Here is a 12,578-nt window from a genome sequence, read left to right as displayed (position 1 = left end):
TCCTCCCGAGTGATTGAGAGAGAGAGAGCATATGCATCTCTCGACTCAACTCGACTGTACGAGAGGAAGTTAGAGCGTTGGTCCCAAGATTAGAACTCTTGGGTTTACTCAGGACTGCTCGTTTGCACAGAGTGGGTTATTGCGCGAGGGAGGTAACGATTAGAGAGGAAGAGAAAGAGAGAGAGGGATTGGGGTGTAGCTTAGCCTAAGAAAGAGATAAAATGGGACTACGCATTCAGGGGTATTTTCTCTCTCCTCTCGGTGAGATTAAGGTTAAGGGTTAGAAGCAAAAGGAGAGTGAAAACAAGTGTGATGCCTCTATTTTAGTAGTGAATAATCCGTCCTTTTACAACTGACCTAAGATTATTTATATAGAGTACCCACTAAACAAGGGTCAATGCTAAAAAACTAAGCTTAATTAAAATTAAAATAAATTAGAAGAAAATCCCAAAATTAGGTAGAATGACCAAAACACCTCTAAAACCTTTTATGCTAATGACGAGACCATCCCTCTCTGAGGGGCCTCCCTTCATTGCGAGATCTTGGATGATTTTTTGGAAACTTGCAGCGATGGTTTAGATGATTTTTCATTATATCTTTGATGTTCGTTCAATTTTGAATATTTTGATGGCCTTTAATAGTGTTGCGGCAGCCTTTTTCTGAAGGATGAATGTTCGGCTAGATTCGTGAACTTTGGCCGCCAATGTTATTCGATCTGTGATGTTTTGAGTCTTAACTTTATTTATCAATAAAATAGGAGATTGTCGGAGTCGTTTGGCATTAATTGTAGTCTGTTTTGGTCTTTATTTGCAATATTTTCGAATTTGGGAGGTCACCGAAAAAAGGTTTTCAAGCAACCGGGTAAACTTGCTTTTCTGTAACCTTGGGATTGGTGCTTTCTGACCTTAGATTAACTGCAAAAGTAATACCAGTTTGTACCCCTTCACAAGATGGTCGCATTGAACTCAGTTTTGCAATGATCTAATGCGCAGATCTCAAGTTGTGCTTCACGAGGTTCGAGATGTCTTCCTCTTGAAACCTTGATTTTCTCCGTTTTAGGCTCATCTTCTTTCTAAAAAAGGTGTGACTCTAGGTCACGCCATGGTGCATGCCTCATGTCAAAATGAACAAGTTGTTAAGACCTTGCCTTTGTTAGAATCTAAGCCTTTTCCAGTTCCAAACGAAGGGTCTATAGGTCCCTAAAGTTCATCTTGAGATGTGAAATGGCAGCCTCCATGGTTGGGGACTAGTTTGGTGAAGCCACACAGCAGTAGTGGACCCCCGCTCAATTTCAAGGTAATTTGGACTTAGAACCCTCTTGAGAGGTCAGATTGAGCCCAAATTTGACCCTTGGGGGTTTTTCAACGTTTCGAGTGCGACGACGGTGGTCCAGTACTGTTATGAAGCCACTAGCATAGGGCTACAATTATAAGGTCCATTATTGACATGATAGTACTCTTCGCAGGTTGTCTAGTTTGAGGCTAATTCCCCAGTACAACCTTGATTTGGCAGTGTCCTGAGTACCGGCAGGACAAAGTTGTCACTGGCTCTCTCCTTATTCGTGTGAGGGATGTAAGTATGTCAAAAATGACGTACAATAATGGGTTGTAGCCACTTCTATTGTTTCAACTCAATCCATACTAACCTTTTAAGGGTAATAAAGTAAGAAGCCTAGAGTTCAACAGAGTTGATTAAACGAGAGCATTCCTTATTCCTAAAGAAACAATTCCCTTCTTGCAAATATCAATCGACCGTACGATCTGTAAAGCTTTTAAGGCTTTAACTACCGAACAATGATACTGACGATGGGTTAAACCATAGTTGGGCAGTTCAAGACTATTGTCGAAACTGAGACGGGTTTAGCCATCTTTGGGCAGCTTTAAGCTGCTGTTGAGATTGAGATGGTTTTAAGCCATCTCTAGGCAAGTTTAAAATGTTGTTGAGATTGAGATGGTTTTAAGCCATCTCTGGGTAGCTTTAGACTGCCATTGTGACTGAGATGTTGAAACTGAGATAGGTTAAGCCATCTCTGGGCAGTTTTAAATTGCCACTGAAACTGAGATGGGTTAAGCCATCTCTGTGCAGCTTTAAATTGCCACTAAAACTGAGAAGGGTTAAGTCATCTTTGGAGAGCTATAGACTACCGCTGAAACTGAGATAAGTTCAGTCATCTTTGAGCAGCTTTAGACTGTGTCGAAATTGAGATGAGTTAAGCCATATCTAGGTAGCTTTAAACTGGTGTTAAAACAATCCCTGGTCTATTCTCGAAATCCGTAGACTAAGCTACACTCCGATCATAGCCACATTTGAATGGAGAGAACCATATTCATCCTCTATAAGCTCACTGCATTATCCCCATGCGATTTTAATCTTAGTCTTTCATTGAGACTAAGTGTTCATACTTTTTCTTGAGGCGAACGATGAGTCATCTGATTTGACCTGTGATAAAAGTACACTCAACACCTACACCTATACTTCCTACTCCCTACATCAACTTATACTCCTCTCAAGGTGCTGGTCTCCCAAGCCTCTAGTCTCTTCAACCTAGGTGCTGGTCTCCTGAGCCACCAGACTCTCCCATCAAGATGTTTTCCCTCTCTCTCTCTTCTCTTCTCTCTCTATCTTCTCTTTTCTCTCTCCCCCCCATCCTACCAACCTCGTCTCTCTTTGTGTCTCTCTCTCCAGTGGCATAGCTGTCAGTCTCCTCCCCCTTCTCTCTTTCTCTTTTCCTCCCTTCTCACTTACTCTCTCTTCCCCTCTTTCTCTCTTCTCCCTACCCCATTTTTTTCTCTCACTTTCTCTTCGTATCTTCTCTTTCTCTCTCTCATTCTCTCTTTTCCACTCTTCCCTTCTCTTTCTCTCTCATTCTCTCTTCTACACTCTTCTCCTCTCTCTCTCTCTCCTTTTCTTTTCTCAATCCTCTTGGTTAATCCATTTCTTCACTTATCCCCCCACTCTTTATGGAGGCTTTGCTTAGGTTAAGCATGATGGATCGACACCCCAGACAAGCCTCTAAGGTACCTAGGTCTAGTCCTAGTGCCTTTATCCCGTCTCCAGTATTGCTTCATAGGGGAGGCTGGTTAGATGCCTCAATCTCGCCCCCAGGTCGAGATAACGTGGTTGCACATGTCTCAAGGAAAACCAGGGACTTGAGACCGCTCTCTCGAGAACCTTGTTAAAAACAACGATAGGTTCACCAACCAATGAGAGAGAATTTGAAGTGAGGCGGGACACACCTCACCTGAGTCTGTGACTCACTCTAGTTAAATCGTATGGGCACCCTCTTAGATCACGATGAAAAGGCCCCCAGTCCTACAACTGGTTCGAAATCTCCTCCCTTGACCTGTACTTTCCTTTTTCTGTAATCACGCACACATGGTTAATTTACAAGACAAGTGGGTCAAGAGACCTCACCTTGTCTTTAGGTGAATGCACACGAGCGTGCGCATTCAAAAGAAGGGAAGAATAAGAGGATAGAGATTAGGGTGAGAAGAAAGAAGTAGAATAACGGAAAAAGAAGAGAAGAAATAGGAATTTGACCAAGTGATTAACTTGACACATGGGGCTAGACCAGTACGATGATAAGAGGAGAGGGAAAAGAGAGAAGTAAGGACGGCGTTAGGGTTCCATCGTCCTTGACAGAGGAGAGAGAAAAGAGAGAAGCATGGACTGTGATAGGGTTCCACCATCCATGACAGAGGAGAGAGAAAAGAGAGAGGCATAGACGGTGATAGGTTTCACCATCCAAGACTGAAGAGAGAGAAAAGAGATAAGCATGGGCGGCAATCGGTTCCACCATCCAAGACTGAAGAGAGAGAAACGAGAGAAGCATGGAAGGTGATAGGGTTTTGCCATCCATGATAAAGGAGAGAGAAAAGAGAGAAGTATGGACTGCGATAGGGTTTCATCATCCATGACAAAGGAGAGAGAAAAGAAAGAAGCATGGATGGCGATAGGGTTCCGTCGTCTATGATAGAGGAGAGAGAACAACAAGAAGCATGGACAGTGATAGATTTTTTCCATCTATATTAGAGGAGAGAGAAAAGAGAGAAGCATAGATGATGATAGGGTTATGTCGTCCATATCAGATGAGAGATAAAAGAGATAAGCATGGATGATGATAGGGTTATGTCGTTCATATCAGAGGAGAGAGAAAATAGAGAAGCATGGACAACAATAGGGTTCTGTCGTTCATGTCATAGCATAGAGAAAAGAGAGAAGCATAGGCAGCGATAGGGTTCTGTCATCTACGTTAAGGAGAGGGAAACATGGACGGTGATAGGTTCCACCATCCATGGGATGAGAGAGAGTAAGAGAGAACATGGACGACAATAGGTTCAGAGAGAACATGGACGACAATAGGTTCCACTGTCCATGATGAAAGAGAGAGAGACAGGAGAGAGACAAGATAGACAGAAAGAGAAGGAGAGACAGAAAGAAAATTAAGAAGGAGAGGAAAGATTAGGAAAGAAGGGGAAGGAAAGAGGAAAGAAAGCAACAAGAGGAAGAAAGGAGAGAAAGAAGATTAGGAAAGAGAGAAGAGAGAGAAATGGAAAGTGAGACATGACTGGCGATGCTTGCCACCCTTCATGTCGAGAGAGGAAAGGAAGAGAAGAAAAATGAGGAGGGAGAAGAAAAGAAGAGGAGAGAGAAAGAAAGAAGAGGAGAGAAATAAAGAAGATGAGAGAGAAAAGAAGATGAGAGAGAAAGAAAGAGGAGGAGAGAGAAAATTACCTTCATCGAGGGGTACTAAAATTTTTTTCACTCTCCTAGACATGGCCCTCATTCTCAAAGCTTAATTCTAAATTTTATTCATCAAACTGAAGGTCCATTACAATGGGGTATAGCGTGGTTTATATAAACTTGGGTCCAAAACATGGGTGGATGCCTAAAATTTAACTTAATTAATGATACTTACAATTTATTTGAATTAAAATAAAATCTAAAAATAGGTTCAAAATGATGGCTTTGCCCCTGCCCAACAATACATAAAATTTCAAAACAATCCCTACTGTTGCTGCCTTAGAACGTGCGTGATTTTTTAGGCCGATTCGGGGTTGCTCCGGCGCCCATTTGACCGAAAGATGATTGTTTTCTCATTGAGCTCGACATGACTATCAATTTAATTTCAAATCATGGATCGTGTTCTTAGACCACGATTGGAAACTTCTGATCGATAGCGCGCTCGTTTCGTGATGTATTGTCTTGATTTCTTCACTGAACTGCACTATACATGCCGTCATGATCGTGTTACAGCAAATGCAGCTCGATTTTGTACCCAAATGGAGATTTCGTAGTTTTGGATTTTTGGCTGGAACTTGGATTCTGACGATCGAAATTTTGCAGTAACTTTGATGTCCTCGAGAGTTATATCGCACCGTTCATCACATACGAGGTTTGCCCAGATGTAGCCTCAAACCTTATGCATGCACTGGAACTGCTCTCATGTCGATCTATCATGTGAGCTCCATGAGATGGCCGCTCGAGCAAGGTGTATCGCTGCTGATTTTCCTGGAACTTTTACAATGAATCATAGAATTTTCTCTATCTGTGCTCCCTACTTGCACATCATCATGGGACATGCCACATATCAAAACGCTCGTCTTGACGAGACAAACACGCTCACAAAATATGAACGCGATCCAACCCGAAATGAAAGAGATATTGGTCTTCAAAGTTGCTGGTCGTGACCTTGAAAACCAGTCTCTTTTAATGAAGATTGGTTTAGGGAGGGCGCAGAGGAATAACATGCTGCTCCTCTTTCAGTCTTTTACCCATAACTTTGTCCTGGAATGTCTTTCTAAGCTGAAACTTGATTCGATGGGGTTTTTGACATTGCTGGATCCAATGGCAGTGGTCCCACATCCATTTCATGCTTTAAAAATGGGGTTCTAGTTATAGGTCCATTTCAGGGTGCTAGATACCGATTTTTCTGAAATTGTTTCTTTGTCCACAATGCCTTAGACATGTCAGATTGTGATGAAACTTGGAAGGTGGCAGTTTTAAATGGTTAGGAAGATCATTACTCGTTCTGGGAAATTCTAAGGCTATCAAAAATTCCATTGTAAGTTAGGGCTTTATTGATCGGCTCTCTTTTATTCCGCATTGGGGACCGAAGGTGCTGAAAAATATCTTCAAACAGCTTGTCCCACTGAATGTTGTGCTTCAAGAGAAGCGAGAAGGACAAAATTCAAAAACTTTCCTTTAGCTTCATTACTTTTTCTTCCTAACCACAGGACCATGTGAACGTCGAGGAGATATCCATGTAATGCTGCAACTAGGATGCTCAGATGTTTGGATGCATTTGTCGCAGGTCCATTCGTGGAGACTTTGGGGGGAGAAGAGATTTTTTGAGGGATCTTGTCGAAGTCCTCACCTTCGCTTAGACTGTTTTGTGTTTGAGGGGATTAGTATTTTAAGTCCTCACCCTATCAAACAGTACCTGTGATGGCCTTGTGATGATGATTGTGCTATGTGTTCACCCAGCATTTAAGAAGGATGATGACTGGGCTACATGTTCACTCAGCACCGAAGAAGAGATGTCGATTGAGCTACATGTTCACCCAGACGAAGGAGAAGAAAAGAAAGAGATAGATGAAGAGATAGGAAGAAGAGAGAAAGAGAGAAAGAGAGAGAGGCATGCATGGTGCTTCCACTACTGTGCATGTTAGAAGAGAGAAGAAGATAAGAAGAGAATAACTGGGCTACGTGTTCACCCAATACTAAAGGAGGAAGAGAAAGAGAGTGAAAGAGAGAAAGAGGGGCATGCATGGTGCTGCCACTATCGTGCATGTCAAGAGAAGAGAAGAAAAGAAGAGAAGAGAAAGAGAGGTGGGAGATAGAGAAAGAGAAATAGAAAGAGATAGAGAAATAGCGAAGAAGAGAGATTGAGGAATAAGATAGAGAAGTAGAAAAAGAGATAGAGAAGTAGAGAAAGAGATAGAGAAATAGATAGAGAAATAGAGAAAGAGACAGAGAAAGAGATAGAGAAATAGAGAAATAGAGAAAGAGATAGATAAATAGATAGAGAAGTAAAGAATGCGATAAAGAAGTAAAGAAAGAAATAGAGAAAGAGAAAGAGATAGAGAAATAGATAAAGAGATAGAGAAAGAGATAGAAAAGTAGAGAAAGAGATAGAGAAATAGAGAAAGAGATAGAGAAAGAGATAGAAAAGTAGAGAAATAGATAGAGGAGTAGAGATAGAGATAGAGAAGTAAAGAAAGAGAGAGGAAGAGAGATAGAAAGCTTTGAGGGATCTTGTCGAAATCCTCACCCTCACATGGACTGTTTTTGTTTGTTTGAGGGATGATTTTAAAGTCTACACCCTGTTGGACATCTTTGGTTGCATTTGTTCGCTGCTACGCTAGGTTTGCTTTGACAAGCAGAGTATCTCTGATGTCCCATCCTGTTGGGTCTAGTCGGGGGCTCTTTTTTGTGCCTATCCCAAACATCTGGGCCGATCAGGGAGGGGTTTTGTCGAGGCGGCCATGATTGGCATCACTCTGATTGTTGTAGATAGGTATTGACCTAGTTTGACAGTTTCTTGTTATTATGGATGTTGTTTTTGGGTCTCGATAACAGGATCTTCTGCTATCGAGGATTTTTTTCTTGAAATGCTGGCTGAAGCTGCCTGTGAAGAAGAATGCTACATCAACCTGCTTTTATTGGTCCGAGCACCCTTTTCGGGTTTTCACTAGGAATGGGGGGAAGTAGTGTCATAAAGACGGTTTTCATCAACCTCCTTTTTATTAAGCTCTTTTGCCCATGACTTGATGGACATGTCTGCCTTCTTTCCATTTTTATTCACGGTGCCCTTTTTTGGGTTTTCACCGTAACCAATTTTTGTTTACGGAACTCTTTTACTCACAGTTTCATGACCATGCCTGTCCGTCATTTTTACTCATGGCATTTCCTTTTTCAGGTTTACACCATGCTCATTATTCTTCTTCTTCTTTTTTGTGAGGGTGTGTTTAGGGTCATGCCTCCAGAACCTGTGCGAAGCCTTTAACGTCATATGGTCAGGACGTATACTATAGTTTAAGGTCTTACAGCTGAATCATGGTGAAGATGAATGGCAATCTGTGGAGACCATGGAGTGAGAATGGTGGTGGTTTACTCACTTTGGGGAGATGGCAGGAGGCTGCCTGTCAATGATGGATGGTATCTGAATGGAAAGTGGTGACCCACTAGCTGATGGCGAGTATGGATGGTGAGATGGCTTGCCGTTTGTGAGCATGGGTAGGACTCACTAGGGAATGATGAATAGTAATGAAGTGAATGGATTCACTGGGGAGTTATGAGGGTGGTACGCACAAAAGGTGTTGTGCACATATGTATGGAGGTATATTTTAAGGTCATGCCTCCTGAACCTATGCAAAGCAGTTTAACGTCATGCGGCCAGGATGTGTACTACAATTTAAGGTCTTATAGCTTGGACCATGACTATGCAGTTTAAAGTCATGCAGCATGGACCATACAGTTTAAGGTCGTGCAACTAGACCTTCGCTACAGTTTAAGGTCATATAGTTTGGAACATGGCTATGCAGTTTAAATTCATGCAGCTGAGACCATGGAGTTTAAGGTCATGCAATTAGACCTCCGCTATAGTTTAAGGTCGTATAGTTTGGACCATGCCGTTTAGGGTCGGGCATCTAAACCATTGTGTGGGTTGTCATGTAGGTGAAGCTCCATGGGGAATAGGTATCTGGATGGCAATCCGACTCCCTGAGGATAAAATGGTTAGGGCCATACACAAGAAAAGGGCTCAGATGGCAATGATGGCCCAACAAGGAATGACAAACAGGAGCGGACTTCACTGGGGATTAGGGGGTAAGTGTGACTCCCAAGGGATGAAGGGCAGTGGCATGCTCATAGCTCCACTGGGGATGATAGCTGAGGCACAGGTGCAACTCCACTAGGGTCGTGTGAAAACACTCACGGCGATGGCCAGGCTCAAACATGCATGGCACTAATATAGGCAGCAGTAACACGCACAACACTAGCCTTAACGACAGTTGCACGAAGGTGCTAGCATGGACGACATTTGCACAAACGGCACTAGTAGGGGCGACATTTGTAAGAACGGCGCTAGCACGAGTGCCAATAACATGCACAGCGTTAGTCATGGATGGGGTTGATCACAGACGACATTAGTTCTGAGTTTGGGCTTCTGGCTTGAGACAGACGTGGTCCTGATCCATTCAACGCCTGTTGGTCAGCATTACATGGGCGGAGGTAAGCTTCTGTTTGGGCTTCAGGTCTGAGCCTGACCCGGTACGGCCCATCACCGTTTGGCCTTTAGGGACCTATCTAGCATATTCAATTTGCTTGCGACACTTCAAGGAAGCATCATCTATATAAGGCGGTAAAACCCCTTTTCACCATTTTATCGAAGGTAAAACATTAGTGGGCTTTAGCAGTGAGAGAGGGAAACTCCCCGGTGGAGATTCCGGCATGAGCATGAGGCTTAGAGGCAATTGCTAGAAGTTCGACGAGAAAGAGAAGGTTACATTTGGGAAGAGGGAGCACTAGCAGGGTTACACAGGGAGCACAGAGGCATTCGCGGTGGTCGCTGCTGCCGGTGTCTTGTTAGTGAAGCCATAGGAGTTCCGGCAGGGGTCCTGAGATAACGGAGGAGTGAGAAAACAGGGACCCAGTGTGTAGCGAAGGCCTGTCGCAAGCTTTCCAGGGTTTCTGGTGGTTTAGAGGAAGAGCAAAAGTTTGGTAGTGGGTTTCTAGCGAGTGGAGAGGTTTCCTAGTAAGTAGCCTGGGGGTCACGAGATTGTGAACAGGCGCAAAGGAGAGACAAGAGGTCTCAGGGAAGGTGCATGGTCGCTAGGGAGACAAAGGGTCATAGGTAACCAAAGGGTCACGAGAACTGAAGGGTCACAGGGAGTTGAATAGTTGCTGGGGGAGATGAAGGGTCACAAGGCATCTGATCAGTCATAGGCCAACATGCGCAGCGATAGGTTGCACATGGCGCTCATCGTGTCTGACTGTGGTCAAGCTCGATGATGAGTTGCACGCGGCAATGATTGTGCATGGCGCTGAGTCATGCGTGACGATGATCATGCACGGCGCTGAGTCATGTGCGGCGATGATCACGCATGGCACTAAGTTATGCGTGATGATGATCACACATGACGATGACTTGGGCAGGTAAATGGTGGTGACCAATGGTAACGTTAGGCTTATGAAGTCTATTGGAAGCCAAGTCCTCCAGCACAACTGTGAACTCCAAGTTGTTCTGTGAAAGGGTACTTATTGTGAAGAGGGCATGCTCTCCATCATCGGTCAGTTCCTTACCGGAAGGGTCAGCTTTGTATGTCTTATGAACTCGATCTAAAACCCTTCTGCCTTCTTCCGATGTGAGAGCAGTTTTTGGCCTATAACCATCCTCTTTTCCTCATATGCAAGAGCAATGCTGGGGGTCAAATGTTCTCTTTTCTTCAGATTGGAAGAGCATTTTTTGGCCTGTAACCGTCCTTTCCTCAGATGCAAGAGTAACACTAGGGGTCAACTGTTCTCTTTTCCTCAGATGCAAGAACAATGCTTGATAATATATATCTGTAATCTCTGTAATAATGGGTTTTGATTGTAACTTGTAACCTCTTCTAATGCAATAAAAAGAGTTAAACTTTGTTGAATTTTCTTGCTTCTTTTCCTTTTCATTTTTTTTTAAACTCTTTTTCTATTTCACATTGAACTTTTTGAGATTATATTAGGGATAATACTTCTTCAAGTATTGCCCATTGATTCGGGGGCATTGCTTCTTCTCCACAAGGATGTGTCAATATGTAAACCCCATTTAGCAAGACTTTCTTGATTATGAAGGGGCCTTCCCACTTAGGTTCAAACTTCCCTTTTCGACGTCCATGCATAACGATTGGCCTTTTGACGGCTAGAACCAGGTCCCCATGAGCAAATGAGCGGACCTTGACTGACTTGTCAAAGGCTCTCTGCATTCTACTCTGATTGAGTTTGAGGTTCTGTTCAACTTTCAACCTCTTTTCATCAAGTGCATCCAAATCTTGAAAATGAAGCTTGACTCTTTCATCTTCAATCAGTCCTTGATGTATGACGACACACAACGAGGAGAGTTGAATCTCAAGGGGCAAGACTGCTTCATCCCCATAGACCAGGGAATAAGAAGTGCATTCGGTGGCATTCCATGTGGTGGTGCAATAGGCCCATAGTGCTTCAAGAAGCTTCTCATGCCAATTCTTCTTCGACTTTGATATCGACTTCCTTAAAACGTTGCACAGAGTCTTATTGAAAGCCTCAGTTAATCCGTTGGCTCAAGGGTGGTACATAGTTGAGTACTTTCATTCGAAACCAAACTGATTAACTAAGCGATCAATATGATGACTTCTGAATTGAGGGTCATTATCAGGTATAATCCGGTCAGGCACCTCGAATCGGTATATGATGTGCTGCTACACGAAGTTCGCAACTGTGGCCCCAGGAACTTGCTTAAGGGGAACCGCTTCCTCCCACTTGGAGAAATAGTTTATTGCTGCTAGAATAGAAACATGAACCATTGTAGAGGGAGGGTCGATAGGTCCTACGATATCCATACCCCATTAAGACAAGGGCTATGATGCCACTGTAGGGTGTAGGGGCTCTAGAAGCTGATGAATAAGGCTCAAATGCATTTGGCACACTTGACACTTCTTGGCACAATTTAAGGAATCAGCAGCCATCGAATGCCAATAATATCCCAACTGCGTATTCGTTCATAGAGCTTAAGATCAGACTGATGCAATCCACAGATACCTGAGTGTACTACTTCTAACTCCTTATTTGCCTCATGTGCGCATCTGAGAAGAATATTGTCAAAAGACTGTTTGTAGAGAGCATCTCCTTCAAGGAGAGTGTACTTGGCAGACATTTGATGCACATTATTGCGCTCAGCACGATATTCAAGCAGTCTACCGTGCTTTATAAAGCTAATGAAGGGCTCTCTCCAATCTTCTACCTGCTCAATTTTCACACATATTGGGTCGAAGAATTTTGGTTCCTGCTTCTGAACGTCAGCTCCTTAACTCTATGCCATTTCTTGCTCCGCTTAAATAACTTCTTTGGCTGATAGAAGTGCCTCAAATGGATAAGGTGGGCACTCAAGGAAGAGAATTCTCTCATCACCTACATCCACTTCAGTTCTCAATTCAATGTGCTTCCACTCTGCTACCCAAATGGGCGTGGGACCTGGTGAGGACCGTTGAGTGGTAGCTTCGAGCATTACGAGGGCATTAGCCTGCGAGTTTAATCTCCTGGGGATGTGACTCAAGGATACATCATCAAATTGAGCCATATATGATTTTGCAGTATCATGATAAGGCTTGAGAGTGTCCTTCCTCACACCATAAATCCCCTTAAGCTGTCGAATGACCAATTCACATCGAAGATATTGATCTGCTCCAAGTCTAAATCAAAGACTATCTCCAACCCAATTATGAGGGCCTGATACTCCGCCTCATTGTGGGAACCATCTTTGGTAAGAGAGAAGGATAGAGTAAGTATCCCTCCTTTCAGAGTCACGAATACCACTCCGGCGCATCCTCGATCAGATTGGAAGG

General features: G+C 43.4%; 1 protein-coding gene across 1 annotated transcript; it reads right to left on the bottom strand.

Moving 5' to 3' along the window:
* Window positions 1-10,715: 10,715 nt before the first annotated feature.
* Window positions 10,716-11,540, bottom strand: LOC148779061 (uncharacterized). Its single transcript, XM_088856586.1, has 2 exons — window positions 11,440-11,540; window positions 10,716-11,247 (listed from the first exon to the last, which is right to left on the bottom strand). The coding sequence occupies exons 1-2, from the start codon at window positions 11,538-11,540 to the stop codon at window positions 10,716-10,718; spliced, it is 633 nt and encodes a 210-aa protein (XP_088712712.1).
* Between the last annotated feature and the right edge of the window lie 1,038 nt (window positions 11,541-12,578).

Source organism: Amborella trichopoda, chromosome 13 (assembly GCF_054954075.1).
Source record: "Amborella trichopoda isolate Santa Cruz 75 chromosome 13, AtrichopodaSantaCruz75HAP2 v2.0, whole genome shotgun sequence".
In the NCBI taxonomy this organism is placed as follows: Eukaryota; Viridiplantae; Streptophyta; class Magnoliopsida; order Amborellales; family Amborellaceae; genus Amborella; species Amborella trichopoda.
This window is presented reverse-complemented; position numbering and strand designations above follow the sequence as displayed.